Source organism: Benincasa hispida, chromosome 10, assembly GCF_027475165.1.
Source record: "Benincasa hispida cultivar pf3 chromosome 10, pf3_genome.v1.1, whole genome shotgun sequence".
NCBI classification, from domain to species: domain Eukaryota; kingdom Viridiplantae; phylum Streptophyta; class Magnoliopsida; order Cucurbitales; family Cucurbitaceae; genus Benincasa; species Benincasa hispida.
Genome location: NC_143487.1, coordinates 508,041 through 524,547, shown reverse-complemented (window position 1 = coordinate 524,547; position 16,507 = coordinate 508,041). Strand labels below are relative to the sequence as shown.

The 16,507-nt window shown below is 40.1% G+C and overlaps 1 protein-coding gene across 1 annotated transcript; it reads left to right on the top strand.

Annotated features, from left to right (window-relative positions):
- Positions 1-15,345: 15,345 nt before the first annotated feature.
- On the top strand, positions 15,346-15,978 carry LOC120088215 (uncharacterized). The gene has a single exon (XM_039045355.1). It carries the CDS (start codon positions 15,346-15,348, stop codon positions 15,976-15,978), a length of 633 nt encoding a protein of 210 aa, XP_038901283.1.
- Positions 15,979-16,507: the final 529 nt, after the last annotated feature.

Genomic DNA, 16,507 nt, shown 5'->3' with positions numbered 1-16,507 from the left:
GTAGGCCACATCCATAGTATCCCCAGGACTAGGTATCCAATCTCATCCATATACTTATAGACCTTTTTTTCTATATCTTATAATTGGATCCTCTTTTATGTCTCTACATAAAGTTATAGTATTCATACTATAGTCATGGATTCGTTTATTGGATTTTATAACATAGTGCAATTTCAATTTCAATAACACTTTTATTGAATAAATTCTTCACTAAGACTTTTGATAAATAGAATATGTTTCCATGATTATAAACTACGAGTTTTAGGACAACCCCAACAGGAACTCAAGGACAATCCCAATCATGACAATTTTGAGGTCGTTAACCATAAATTTTTTTCTAACTGAATCTTTCCACATCGTATAATTAAAAAAGTCAAATTAGAGGCAACTAACGAAAAATTACAGTTTGACATTTTTGCTAAAAAAGAAACAAATTAATCTACATTAGATTTTAGCATAACTCTAAAATATCCAATCAAATTTAGCAAAAACTAAATGAACCCCATTTAACATCTAATTTTTGCAATAATGCTTCAGCGATTTAGGACAAAAGAAACCGAAGGGTAGTCAGTTTTCCCTTCACTGAATTGAGACACTCTTAACCAATTATTAAACCAGAATAACTCTTATTTCTATAACAATCAGTCATCATTTATTTGGTCAAGAAATCATTAACTAGCTTAACAATTTCTCGTTAGTGTGACCCTTCATTTTAAACCATAGTGTTCCGTTCCAATGAGCCAACCGAAGGGAAAAATTGATTGGAACAAAAATTAAAGCAATCCTATCGTTTTATGGAGTTCGCCTTGATATTTACCTACAGCAAAAACTATCTGAAGAGGGATGCTCCTAGGATGCCTCGAGGCCGTGGAAGAAGATCTCACGGTGCAAACCAATGAAGGAGACCATAGAGCATGCTAACACATATCTCTCTCTCACTTACTATAAATATTCTTTCCATTCACCTTGATATTGACCCATGCAAACGCCATCCGAAGGGGGACACTTCCAGGCGCCTCGAGGCCAAGCATGAATCTCACGGTGTGAATATAAAGGAAGAAACGTGATTGCAAATTGATGTATCATATACATCTTTTTCCTCCCACTGAGTATTTTAATTGTTGGGTTGAATGTCCTAAAACTCGTAGTTTGTATTGTTAAACTTATTCTATTATCAATAAAGATGTTATTGACGTTTATTCAATAAAACTATTGTTGAATTTGTAAATTGTACTTGTAAAGTCTAAAATCCAATAAACTAAAGATCCATGGGTATTATATCAATACTTGAACTTTATGTGGAGATATAAGTGTTGGGCTTGATGCCCTAAAGTCTCAAGTTCTGTAGTTTGTAAACAGTTTGTACGAACCCTTGTGATGTATAATATATAATATTTTACTTCACTTCTTGGTTTTGCTCAATGAATGTTTTATTTGCTTTACCACAAACCAATAAATCTAAATCCCTTGTTTTCTGTATATAACTTAAGCATGTATGTGGTGACATATAAGTGGATCACGTCTTAAGGGATAACCAAAATGGTCTGTAGTATATGGATATAGGAGGGAAACCTTATCCTGGTAATGCAATGAATGCGGCCCGCTTTGTGGAGTAGTTGCAAGTGTTATAACTTGTCACAGATGGTCTAATCCTGATCATTCGTGTAGGGGACATGCGAGCGGGGGCATCCTAAACAAAAAGTTTGTATAAGACCTGACTACGAAGTGTTAAAGTCTCGTTATATAACGTCGTTCATGACAAAGACTTCACTTCACTAGGATGACCATAGATAACATGACCTCAATCCTGAGTGAGTTGGAAACTTCTGCCATTGAGGGTGGTCCTTTGATTTACATGGGTGCGAGTGGTGATAACTCATACAAATACAAGTTATTTATACCGTCTTATTTAGAATATGTGGCAATAGGAAGAAAAAATTGCGTTGAATGTAGTAAAATTGGCTTAGAAACATGAAGCTTGTAAAAGCAATGCAAACACACCAGTTGACCACATTGCGAGGGCAAAAAGGATGTCCAAACCTTTGTTTTGGCAGGTATCACCGCATGCGGCCATCGCTCATGGACAATAAGATCAATGCATTCTCGGGGATTTCTGAAATCCTACAGCTTTTTCTGACGTACGACCTGAAAAATGGAACGTGGAGCAGAGCAGACATTCCCACCAGCCGCGACAAGAAAATCTAACTTTTCAGAGCGAGACCACTGAGGCAAGAGGTGCTAAAATCTATAAATAGCGATAAAACAGAGAAGAGAGACGAGAAAACAAGGAGAATAACCAAAAAGAAGATCTGTGCAAGGAACTCTCTTCTCCCAAGAACTCTCATGAGAAGGAAGTTCTCCATCTCATTCCTCCACTCATCCAACGTGCCAGCAAGCAGCAACTTTGATCAGGATCCGTGCCAAGACATTGACACGTAGCTCTCGACTGTTCCTACTTTCTGTTCATCGTTTGTTGTTCATTTTCTGTTTATCATTCATATCTCTGTAACAAAAGTTTTACCATTATGCATCTATCTTTTATTTCTTTCACCATGAGTCACTAAACTTCTAGGGTGAGGGGGAAGGATTGAGTGAGTGAGTCAGTCCCTGTTGAAGATGTCAGCTAAGTTTATTTAACGTATGCGCAATGGCATCTTCGCCTCCAAGAGCAGAAGTGAAGATGTTAATCCACCTCTCGAAAAAAGGTTGATAGAATACGTTAACTAAAGCAAAAAGTATTTCTAGAGATGGAAACAACCTTGCGTTTGGAACATTCGTCCCTGATTATCATAGAAATATGAAGATGCAGGAGAACACCGAGAGGTGTAAGCCAAGGGAAGACAGAACCTTCATTGCACCCTTAACAGGATTGAAAAACTCGCGATAATCTTTTCCCCTAACCTGTTTCACTCTACATTTCTATCCACAAGACATGCCATCACATTCACTTACGCACACCTTGCACAATTTTAGCTTTATTTATTACCTGTTTGTAAATTTACCATCGCATTTATCCTCTAGCACTGCATAATCATAATTTGTTTACGATCGCACATATCACCTTATTGTCGCACAAACATTGCAAATCCCTGCATTCGACCACGGATCATCCCGAGAAACTTTCGTCCTCGATATACTTAGCAAGAAAGTAAGAAAACTTGTGATAGGAATGCATGGTCATTGCATACGTGCTTAAACGCATAATATATATTCTCTAGTCCAATGCATGACCTCCGACGCATGGAGATTAATGTATAACATAAGACAAGCATATTTTCCTCTCCTTCCTTTCCAAAGAACAAGTTTTTGGCACCGATGCTGGGGATTGGAGACTTTAGTGTTGATATTTTTGTGATATTGTGCAGGACCAGTTTTTGGAGTACGGTGTGCTTAAGTGAAGAACGAGTTTTGGGATGGATCCAGAATTCAATGCCGACCCAGAAATCAAGAGAACCTTTCGTAGGAGAGCATGCAAAATTGTAATAGGCGTCGCAGAAATATGACGAATAACAACAATGACAGGGTCAAAGTAAACCAAGGAATGAATCAGCCGACACAAGACCCAGTCTTCTTGGCTGCTGATCACAATATTCCCATGTGAAACTATGTTGTGCCCAACTTATATGATTTTTCGCCTGGTATCGCAAGATCAATAGTAGAAGAAAATACTAGGTTCGAGATTAAACCTGTTATGCTCCAAATGATACAAAATGCGGGCCAATTTGGAGGTTTACAAGGAGAAGACCTGTATGCACATCTCACCAGTTTTGTCGAGATGTGCAATATGTTCTCCATTCCTGGTGTGACACCAGAAAACATCAGACTCTATCTATTTCCTTACACACTCTGAGATGAGACCAAGAAATGGGCCCATTCTTTAGAGCCAAACAAAATTCACTCATGGGATCAGCTGGTAGAAAGATTTATGAAAAGGTTCTTCCCTCTCGCTATTAATGCAAGAAGACGACGGGAAGCACTAAATTTCGAGCAAGCAGACAATGAAACTCTAAGCACAGCATGAGAGCACTTTCGACGTTTGGTGAAGAACTGTCCGCATATAGGAATCCCAGATTGCGTTCTTATGGAAACTTTCTATAATGGCCTGAACAGAGCAATGAAAGCGGTCATAGATTCCTCAACAACTAGAGGTTTTATGGATAAAACATATACCAAAGCCAAAGTTATCCTAGATCGCATATCGCGAAATATGGATGATTGGGTTGATGATGGATATGGAGGTAGGAGCATGGAACAAAGGAAAACAAACAGCGCTATTATCCCAATGGACACAATGACAACACTAGCTGCCCAGATGGCCACAGTCACCTCGCTCTTACAAACCATGGCCATAAATCAAGGAGCACTCTCTCAGAATGCAGCGCAAGCTGATAACGGGCAGAAATGCGTTATCATAGTGCTAAGTTCTTAAACAATTCTAGCTTGCGTTGGTAAAATATGTTAAATTGCGTCCAAAAAGCATCAAATTCATAATATTGTGGTCGCATGCGTTCATCACATAGAAATAGTTGATTTTTGTGTTTATATGCAGAATATGCGTTGACGCAAGGCGGAAATTGCGATCATAGGAAATCATTGGTCCAGCGCAGCATTACCGCAAGACTTTGCGGTGATTATGTTCGCAAAGATTTAATCAAGAAGGATTGTCGCAACTTGGTAGGCGCATCTAGGTGAAAGGCATAATTAATCACGATGGGACAGAAAGCTGATGATGGTCGAATCCGAATTAAGCTGACAGCCGCTAATGATAACAAGTACATTCAGCTTTTCGATGACAAATATTCGTCGCATCAGTCAGGGAATTAAAGCCATCCCATCTGTGCAATCATAAGAGAGAAGTCGCCTTCACCCCGAAGCTCTATAAATACCAGAGGCATCCTTTAGAAAAAGGGTTCACCAGTTCACCATCTTACGAGTTCATAAGTTCTATTCATAGTTTAGTCTTGTACTTAGATTTTCTTTTACTTTAGGGCGGACGTTAAAGAAAAAGGTTGTGCCGACAGATCGTTCTGATAAGCTTGGGAGAGCGCCGGAAGCTTAAAAAACAGAGAGAGAGCCGACTCTTGCAAAAGCAAGAATATCTTTTGAATCGAATAGAGATTGACAGTGTAAAAGCCTCGGTCGGCAAGGAATTACTACTAGGCTCTCTGCCTTTATCTTCCATTGTTATTTTGTACTCAACTCATTTATAAAAATGGAATTTCCTTCTCTATATCTGTTCACTCTCTGTTATTTACGCATGAGTAGCTAAATCTGTTGAATGGGCTGAGAAGTAGGGAATCTTCATTCTATGTGATTATCTTGTATTATGTTGCTTCATTCGTTCATTAGAGATACTCAGGAGGGTAGTCTAAGGATAAGATCTCGGCTTAGGAAAGTCATGTTAGAATTTAGACTCGGGAGAGTCAGATTAGAACGCATAATCAAGAGATAGGAGCTTAGGAATAAGCACTATTTTCTATTAACGTATCGCATGCATCCTAGAGATAGGATATGATTGTGTGCGGTCACCTTGCCTTTATGCATCTTGGATCATTGCATAGGACAAGAGTAGAGACTTAGAAATAAGCTCTATGGACACTTTTGCATTCAACACATGTGTCCTAGACTTAGGAGCATCGCATTTGTATTGGGAAATGACTTGTTATTCATGGTGGTAGCATGATCGCATAGTCTGACGCATTCCCAAGTAATGCTAGCTAAAGACCTTCTCAACCCGTTCATCCGCATACTCAGTCCATCTATCACACAATCAGACTTTTCTCAAATTTGCTGCATTTATTTCTTTTTCATTACCGCAATCAACAACAAACCAACAATTAATTGAGTTATCGGTTATCGCAAAGTTTTCTAAAAATTACCATCGCAACCTATTTTCACAATTCCCTGAGTTCGACCCTGGACTTACCAGAAACTCAGTGGGATTTACACTTGGATTCCACTGATAAAACTTGAGTGCTCAATGCATTTTTCACCATCGCATTTCCTCCACATTTCCACATCACAAAATAACGCATCAAGTTGTTGCGCAACTTGTATTCACAAGTCCCTGAGTTCGACCCTGGATTTACCAGGAGCTCAGTGGGATTTACACTTGGATTCCATTGAGAAAACTTGAGTGCTCAACGCATTTTTCACCATCGCATTTCATCCACATTTCCACATCATAAAATAACGCATCAAGTTTTTGGCATCGTTGTCGGGGACTTCGAAAAAATAGTGTGCTAACGGTAATTTTTCTGATTTCTTTGCAGACTCTCAATCTCTGGCAAATTACGACCCAGAGATTGAGAGGACATTCAGAAGAAGATTAAGAGACCGCCAACAACAATAGTCAGATAAAGAAGAGATGGCAGAGCAGCCTTGAAATGGAGCACCAAATGAAAAAAACGTCATGGCGAATCCAATCCTTTTGGCTAATGATCGAAATAGACCCATTAGGGACTATGCATCACTAAAACTCTATGATTTCTCCCCAGGAATCATGAGGCCTGCCCTTAATGGAAGCAGATTCGAAATGAAACCGGCGATGCTGCAAATGATCCAGACTGCAGGAAAATTCGGAGGATGGCATGGCGAGGACCCGCACTCCTACCTCCCTAGTTTTATCGAAATCTGCAATACTTTTGTGTTCCCGAACATCTCTACCGAAGAAGTTCAACTAACTTTGTTCCCATTTTCTCTTTGTGATTAGGCAAGAAAATGGGCATATTCCCTCGAGCCGGGAGAGATCACTTCATGGGAACAGGTCGTAGAGAAGTTCAGGAAGAAACACTTTTCACCAACTGAGAATGCTAAACGAAGGAAACTCATAACAAATTTTGAACAAGACATGGACGAATCGCTCAGCGATGCCTGGGCGAGGTTTAAGAGGTTGGTCTGGGACTATCCACACAATGGTTTGCCAGACTGCCTTTAGTTGGAAATCTTTTATCATGGTTTGAATCCCGCTTCGCAGACCGCTGCCAATGTGGCAGTCGCTGGTGGTCTGCTTGACAGAATGTATGACGAGGCTAAGAATATTGGAGGGAGAGTGATCAGAGACTGAGAATTAAGGATAACGACGCAAGTAATGATGCTATTACTTCACTATAGAATCAGATAACCGCAATGATGAACTTAATTCAGGGAATTGCGATCAGCAACCCAACACTGTAAAATGGGCAAATCAATGTAATTAGTCAAAACATCGCAAGGTGTGTAACTTGCAGTGATGGGCACACAATGGAAGAATGCCCATAGAATCCACAGTCTATTTACTTTGTGAAAAACAATCCATTTTCGAATACCTACAATCCCAGGTGGAGAAACCACCCCAATTTTACATGGAAGAATCAACAGCAGAATTTCCAACCTGTGAAGCAATATATAGAGAAAAACGAAACAGTGCTTCAAAGTCAGGCTACGTCCCTCCACAATCTATAATTACAGAGCTAAAGAACGGATCGCAAGGGGCTCTGTCGAGTTAAATAGAACTCCCACACAACCCGGGGGGATCAGGTAAAGAGCAATGTCAGGTTGTGACATTGCAAAATGGAAAAACTGTGGAGGGAGAAAGAAAGGAGCCGAGCTAGACTACTCCCATTGTGGTAGAACCTGAAATTGCGGTGACACAAGAAGAAGAAGGAGAAAAAGAAGCAATAGAGCCAGAAGTTGCATCGACCTTAAAGTCAACAGAGAAGGGGACCGTGAGAGTGTAATTACCACCCTTCCCGCAGAGACTTAGAAAGAAAAAGAATGAAGAGGTACAATAGCAACATTTCCTATCTATGTTAAAACAATTACATATTAATATTCCATTCAGTGAAGTGATTGAGGAGATGCCTGCCTACACAAAGTTTCTGAAGGATATGGTAACCAAGAAGAGGGGAGCTGGTAAGTTTGCCACGGTGGTGTTGACACGGAGTTTGAAATCAATTATTCCACCGAAGATGAATGATCCTGGGAGCTTTACTATACCTTGCTTCATAGGAGGACTGTACATCGGGCAAGCCCTGTGTGTCTTGGAGCCAGCATCAATTTGATGCCTCTGTCGATCTTTAAATAGTTGAATGTGGGGCAACTTGCACCCACAACCGTGAATCTCCAATTGGCCGATAGATCTCTGGTGCATCCAGATGGAAAGGCGAAGGATGTGTTAATCACCATTGAAAAATTTATCCTAGTAACCGACTTCATCATCTTGGATTACGAGGCCGACAAAGATGTGCCCATCATCCTGGGGCAACTATATTTATCAATAGTTCGTGCCCAGATTGATGTGTATAAAGGGGAGATCACTTTGAGCATCAATGGACAGAAGCTCAAGTTTAACATAATTCGTGCCATGAAGTTTCATGACGAAGAAGACTTACATGATTCAAACGAAGACCATAATTTGATTGAAGAAGAGAAGTTTGACGAAGAGAATGAAGAAGAGGATGCAAACACATCCATTGCTGCCTGTAATGCGATCATAACAAAAACAAACAAGGAAAAAGAGATGATCGCAAACAGAGAAGAAGATCCAATAGAAAAAGAAGAAAGAAAAATAATGCAACCGTCCCTAGTAGAACCACCAACATTGGAATTAAAGACCCTGCTAAATCATTTAAAGTACGCGTTTTTGGGGCAGAACGAGAAGCTGCCAGTAATTATTTCCTCCGAACTTAACAAAGACCAGGAGAATATGTTCATGAGCATTCTAAGGAAACATGTGCGAGCAATTGGTTGGACGCTCGCCGACATTCGAGAAATTAGCCTAGCGTACTGTATGCACCGCATTCATCTTGAAGAGGATCACAAGGCAACGATCCATCAATGCAGAGTCAACCCTTTAATGAAAGAGGTCGTTAAAAAGAAGATCATTAAATGGTTAGATGCGGGCATTATTTATCCGATAGCAGATAGTACGGGGGTCAGCCCCATGCAGTGTGTGCCGAAAAATGGTGGCATGACGGTAGTCCCGAACGAAAACAATGAACTAATACCGCAAAGAACCGTCACTGGGTGGCGCATTTGCATGGAATACCGCAAACTGAATGCGGCAACCAAGAAAGATCATTTCTCCCTACCGTTCATTGATTAAATGCTAGACTGACTAGCTGGAAATGACTTTTACTGCTTTCTGGATGGTTATGCCGGGTACAACCAAATTATGATAGCTCTTGAAGACCAAGACAAGATCACATTCACCTGCCCATATGGGACCTTTGCTTTCCGCTGCATGTCGTTCGACCTCTGGAATGCGCCAAACACGTTCCAAAGGTGCATGATGGCCATCTTTTCAGACTATCTTGAGAACTCTATTGAAATCTTTATGGACGACTTCTCTGTTTATGGGGACACCTATGAAGTCTATCTAGCCAACCTAGAAAAGATACCAAAGAGATGCAAAGAGACGACTCTGGTGCTTAACTGGGAAAAATGCCATTTTATGGTAAAGGAGGGCATAGGGTTGGGGCACAAGGTTTCCTGGGGCGAGTTGGAGGTGGATAAAGCAAAAATCGAAGCAATCGAAAAACTTCCACCTCCAACAAGCGTGAAGGTTGTACGAAGTTTATTGAGGCATGCTGGATTCTACAGACGCTTTGTCAAAGGCTTTTCGAAAATAGCACGACCACTGAGTGCGTTATTGGAGGCTGAAAGAAAATTTGATTTTGACGAAAATTACCTCAACGCATTCAGAGTTTTGAAGAATGTGTTAATTACCGCACCCGTGTTAATTGCACCTGACTGGGCACTTCCTTTTGAAATAATGTGCGATGCAAGTGAGTATGCGATGGGAGTAGCTTTGGCACAAAAGAGAAAAACAATCTTACATCCCATCACATATGCGAGTAAGACGTTAAATCCTGCTCAGACCAACTCTACCACCACAGAGAAAGAGCTTCTTGCGGTTATTTTTGCGTTGGAAAAATTTCGAGCATATCTGCTAGGAGCAAAGGTACTCATCCATACTGATCGTTAGGCAATAAAGTACTTAATGATAAAGAAGGACGCAAAGCCAAGATTGATCAGATGGGTTCTCCTCCTTCAAGAATTTGACATAGAAATAATTGATTGAAAGGAGACGGAGAACAAGTTGTGGATCACTTATCTAGATTGGAAAACCCTGAAGTTGATCGCAATGAATCAGAGGCGAGTGCGGTGTTCCCGGATGAGCAGTTGTTCCATATTGAAGAACTACCGTGGTATGCAGACATAGTCAACTATCTGGTTTATGAGCAATTTCCTAAATATTATACCTACCACCAATAGAGAAAGTTCAAGCATGAATGCAGAAATTATTATTAGAATGAACGGAATCTGTATAAAAAGGGGGCAGACTAGATTTTGTGCTTATGCGTACCAAATGCTGGTCAACAACGCATATTATCGCAATGTCACGACTGACCATATGGTGGGCAATTTGGAGGATAGCGCATCGTAGCCAAGGTTTTACAGAGTGGATTCTTTTGGCCAACATTGTTTAAGGATGCAGCTAATTACGTAATGAAGTGTGATCGGTACCAACGCACAGGTAACATTTCATGGAAACATGCAATGCCGATGAACATCCTCTTGAAGCGCGAGCTGTTCAACATGTGGGGTATTGATTTCATGGGAGAATTCCCTCCCTAGAATGGTAAACAATATATTTTATTAGGCATCAACTATGTATCCAAGTGGGTAGAGGCAGTGGCGTGCGCCGCAAGCGATGCGGCGGTAGTCTCTCAATTCCTGAAGAAAAACATTTTCACTCGTTTTGGCACCCCACGTGCCATAATAAGTGATTAGGGGTCTACTTTGTTAATCATACTGTCAAGGAGCTGCTGTGCATATACAACATTCTCCACAAGGTGGCCACTGCATACCATCCATAGACGAATGGTCAGGCCGAGGTGTCCAATCGAGAGATTAAGCTGATACTCAAGAAGGTAATAAGGTCGTCACGAACAGATTGGCAAACAAAGCTCGATGATGCATTGTGGGCATACCGAACTACATTTAAAACACACATAGGTATGTCCCCATATGTGTTGGTATTTGGTAAGGCATGTCATTTACCTCTGGAGCTGGAATATAAGGCACTGTGGGCGGTAAAGAAGCTAAACTTTGATTTGAAGAAAGCAGGGGAAGCGCGAAAAATGCAACTAGTCGAGCTAGAAGAATGGAGGATTAACGCATATGATAACGCAAAGATTTATAAGGAGTGCACCAAGCGCTGGCATGACAAACACATATGCGGTAAGAACCTCCAAGTCGGGCAGAGGGTATTACTATTCAACTCACGACTACGGCTTTTCCTTGGAAAATTAAAATCGCATTGGTACGGACCCTTCATCATTAAAAAAATATTCCAACATGATGCGGTGGAGCTGATCACTAAGGATGGAAGCTGTACATTTAAGGTTAATGGACAGTGAGTTAAGGCATATTGCGGGGATGATTTTCAGCCAGAAAAGCCCTCCGTGAATCTGAAAAACCTGGAATATCCTTTGTTTGGTTCTTGAACTCTAATTTCTTCGACACCTTAAACATCATTTACCTATTTGTTTTTTACTTATCATTACTTCTCTAAAAAAAATTGCGGTAAAAGAATGCTTTTTTGTTTAAAATTATTTGACCCTCTCACTGTTTTTGGTGCAACGATCGAGGCATAGGATTGCGGAGGTGTTACACAAAGAAGCAACTTATCTTAATAGATCGCTGTAAAGAAGAATGTATCAATATGTCCTTCATTTTAGTCTTCCTTCACTTTATTTCAAAATTTGGGGGTTGTATTCTTCCTTCACTTTATTTCAAAAAGTTTTATCATCGCATCCTCTGTGATTACCGCAATCATTTAATATTGATGAATTTAGTAAGTTACCGCATACTGTCTCTTTGCCAATTATGATTTCAATGATGGAAAAACGTACTTCTATTTCTTTCACATATACTTGAGTCAACTTAACTTTAAGATAGTCACCTCATGAAATATTTCTAAAAGTTAGGAGTTTACTAGTTTTCTTTCAAATTCTCTTTACGAAGCTTTCTAAGAACATCGCATGACTTATTTCAATCTTTTGGCAATGAGGACATTGCCGCATTTTAAATTTTAGGGTGAGGTATTTATTTTCAACCTTGCTATTTTGAAAAAAAAAATAAAAAAAAAAGAAGAAAAGAGAAAGAAGAAAAGAGAAAAATAACAACTCCACTGTCAACGCAATGGGAAACCCATGTTGATAAGAGTTAATTTGTGAAGGGCACTTACCCGTGGTTAGATGTCCGCATGACACACGTGGGGGCAAGCCAAAACGAAAGTAAGTCACCAGGATCAACGCATAAATAAATGACAGCAACTCCACTGCTAAGTAGGTATGAGTTTAGTATGAGAAAGAGTGCATTGTTCGTAGTTGGATGTCAGCATGACACATGTGGGGGCAAGCCAAATGAAGACAAGGAACTTGGATCAGTGCAAGGTGAAAAAAAAAATAATAATAACGTCAAGAAATATGCAAGGATAAAATCATTTAACACCGTGGTAGAAAAGTTTTTTTTAAAATAAATCATGCGATGTTTCGGAATTCAGTAAAGTCCTTTTGAAGGTTAAGTTTGCAATCTCTAGGTCTTAGAAATATTTTAAGAAGGGACTTGAATAAGACTTAAGGGAACTTTGGTATATAGGATGTGAACGAAATATCTTTGAGAAATCTAGGAAAAGAACATTGCGGTCGACTTGCTAAAGGAAATCTTTAGCTTATGCTTGAGGACAAGCATTGTTTAAATTTGGGATTGTGATAATGGGCAGAAATGCACATTTATCATAGTGCTAAGTTCTTAAACAATGCTGGCCTGCGTTGATAAAATATGTTAAATTGCGTCCAAAAAGCATCAAATTCATAATATTGCGGTGACATGCGTTCATCACATAGAAACAGTTGATTTTTGTGTTTTTATGCAGAATATGCGTTGACGCAAGGCGGAAATTGCGATCATAGGAAATCATTGGTCCAGCGCAGCATTACCGCAAGACTTTGTAGTGATTGTGTTCGCAAAGATTTAATCAAGAAGGATTGTCGTAACTTGATGGGCACATCTGGGTGAAAAGCATAATTAATCGCGATGGGACAGAAAGCTGATGATGGTCGAATCCGAATTAAGCTGACAACCACTAACGATAACAAGTACATTCAGCTTTTCGATGACAAATATTCGGTGCATCAGTCAGGGAATTAAAGTCATCCTATCTGTGCAATCATAAAAGAGAAACCGCCTTCACCCCGAAGCTCTATAAATATCAGAGGCATCCTTCAGAATAGGGGTTCACCAGTTCACCATCTTACGAGTTCATAATTTCTATTCATAGTTTAGCCTTGTTCTTAGATTTTCTTTTACTTAAGGCGGATGCGAGAGAAGAAGGTTGTGCCGACAGATCGTTCCGATAAGCTTGGGAGAGTATCGGAAGCTTAAAAAACAGAGAGTGTGCCGACTCTTGCGGAAGCAGGAATATATTTTGAACTGAATAAAGATTGAAAGTGTAAAAGCCTCGGTCAGTAAGGAATTGCTATCAGGCTCTCTACATTTATCTTCCATTTTTATTTTGTACTAACTCATTTATAAAAATGGAATTTTCTTCTCTATATCTATTCACTCTCTGTTATTTACGCATGAGTAGCTAAATCTGTTGAATGGGTTGAGAAGGATTTAGGTAGCACAATTGGGAATCTTCATTCTATGTGATTATCTTGTATTATGTATGCTTCATTTATCTATTAGAGATACTCAGGAGGGTAGTCTAAGGACAGGATCTAGGCTTAGGAAAGTCAGGTTAGAATCTAGGCTTGGGAGAGTCAGATTAGAACGCATAATCAAGAGATAGAAGCTTAGGAATAAACACTGTTTGCTATTAACACATTGCATGCATCCTAGAGATAGGATATCATTGTGTGCGGTCACCTTGCCTTTATGCATCTTGCTTCATCGCATAGGACAAGAGTAGAGACTTAGGAATAAGCTCTATGGATACTTTTGTATTCAACACATGCGTCTTGGACTTAGGAGCATCACATTTGCATTGGGAAATGACTTGTTGTGCATGGTAGTAGCATGATCACATAGTCTGACGCATTCCCAAGTAATACTAGCTAAAGACCTTCTTAACCCGTTCATCCGCATGCTCAGTGCATCTATCACACATTCAGACTTTTCTCAAATCCACCGTATTTTTTTATTTTTCATTACTGCAATCAACAACAAACCAACAATTAATTGAGTTACCGATTACCGCAAAGTTTTCTAAAAATTACTATCGCAACCTACTTTCACAAGTCCCTGAGTTCAACCCTGGACTTACCAGGAACTCAATGGGATTTACATTTGGATTCCACTGAGAAAACTTGAATGCTCAACGCATTTTTCACCATCGCATTTCATCCACATTTCCACATAATAAAATAATGCATCACAAGCCAGCGCACTGACGCAAGTGGCAGTAGTAAGTTGTATACAATGTGGAGAGGCTCATTCAGTGGAAGCCTGCCCATCAAATCAACAATCAGTATATTCGAACAATAACCCCTTCAGCAACACTTATAACCCAGGTTGGAGGAATCATCCCAACTTCAGTTGGGGAGGGAACATTAACCAGGGAAACCAGAGGAATCTGCAGACCAATTATTCAGGAAATAGAGGAAATCCTCCAGGCTTTCAGCATCAAGGTCAAGGCCAGAATCATTATCAAAATAGACAACCTCACAACCAACCCTCTTCATCCAACACTTCAACCTATTCATCGTCTTTAGAATCACTACTCAAAGAATACATCCAGAAGAATGACACGCTCATTCAATTGCAAGCATCTTCCATTAGGAACTTGGAGGTATGGGTTAGGCAACTTGCAACCAAATTGAAAAATAGACCACCTAGTACACTACCCAGCAACTCAGAAGCACCCAGAACTAGTGGAAAAGAACAATGCAAGCGGTGACATTGAGAAGCGGTAAAAAGGCGGTCCCCGTGTTAATAGTACCAAAAGCAGTAAGATAATCAGAAGAAACAACCCCCAATAATGACCACCCAACCACAAGCAGTAGAACCACCATTTTGGACGTAAGGATTACTACGCAGATGCAATCTGCACATGACTCTTCAAAGACCCTAGAATTAAAATCATCACAAACACCCTCACCGGAACAATCTCTAGCCTCAAGAGCACAGTAAATTAGGACCTAAAGAAACAATCCTGATCAGGAAATATGACGGGATCCTTCACCATTCCTGTGTAGGTTGAAAAAGAAGGACGACAATAAACAATTCCAGAGGTTCCTGGATGTTCTCCGACAGCTACATATTAACATTCCCTTAGTGGAAGCACTGGAATAGATGCCCAGCTATGTGAAGTTCCTCAAAGATATATTCGCAAACAAGAGGAAGATCAGGGAAAATGAAATCGTTGCACTAACATACGAGTGTAGTGCACTCTTCCAGAATAATATCCCCAAGAAAATGAAAGATTCGGGAAGCTTCACATTGTCGTGCTCGATTGGGGGGAAAGAAGTCGAAAACGCACTCTGTGACTTAAGGGCAAGTATTAACCCGATGCCCTTATCAATCTTCAAAAAGTTAGACATTGGCAACACAAGGCCCACCACAGTCACATTACAGTTGGCTGATAGGTCGATAACGCATCTGGAGGGCAAGATAGAGGATGTGCTTATGCAAGTAGACAAATTTATCTTTCCAGCTGACTTCATTATACTAGACTACAAAGCTGATATTGAGGTGCCAATTATATTGGGTCACCTATTTCTCGCAACTGGGCGTGCACTGATTGACGTACAAAAGGGAGAGCTTACTATAAGGGTTGATAATCAGCAAGTTAAATTCAACGATCTTAATGCATTAAAATACCCGAATGATATAGAAAACTATCAATATATTGGGGAATTGCAGGAAGGACAATGGCACAGCTTCAAGAAGAAACTAAAGAAGAAGATTTTGAGATTGGCACAATGATGGAGGAAAGTTGTGCCACAATATAGACTGATCACAATTTTGAATCAATGAATTTATCTGAGCGATTAACGCAACGAATTAAGCCATCTTTGGAGGAACCACCCGTGTTAGAAATGAAGGCATTTCTAGTGCACCCCAAATACATTTACCTAGGAGGCAATGACACCATGCCCGTTATAATCTCTGCTTCGTTGAGCAAAGAAAATGAGGAAACACTTATCCAAGTCCTCAAGAAGTACGCTAAAGCCTTGGAATGGACCTTGGTGGACATTCGAGGGATTAACCCCTCGTATTGCATGCACAAGATCCATCTTGAAGAAAGAAAAACTGGATCTATAGAGAGGTAGCGCTGTCTAAAACCTGCAATGAGGAAGGTTGTCAAGAAAGAAATTGTTAAGTGGCTTGATGCCGATGTCATCTACCCCATATCTGATAGCAGTTGGGTAAGCTCAGTGCAATGCATTCCAAAAAAAGGGGGTATGACCGTCATCGCCAATAGCAAGAACGAATTAATTCCAACCAGGACAAC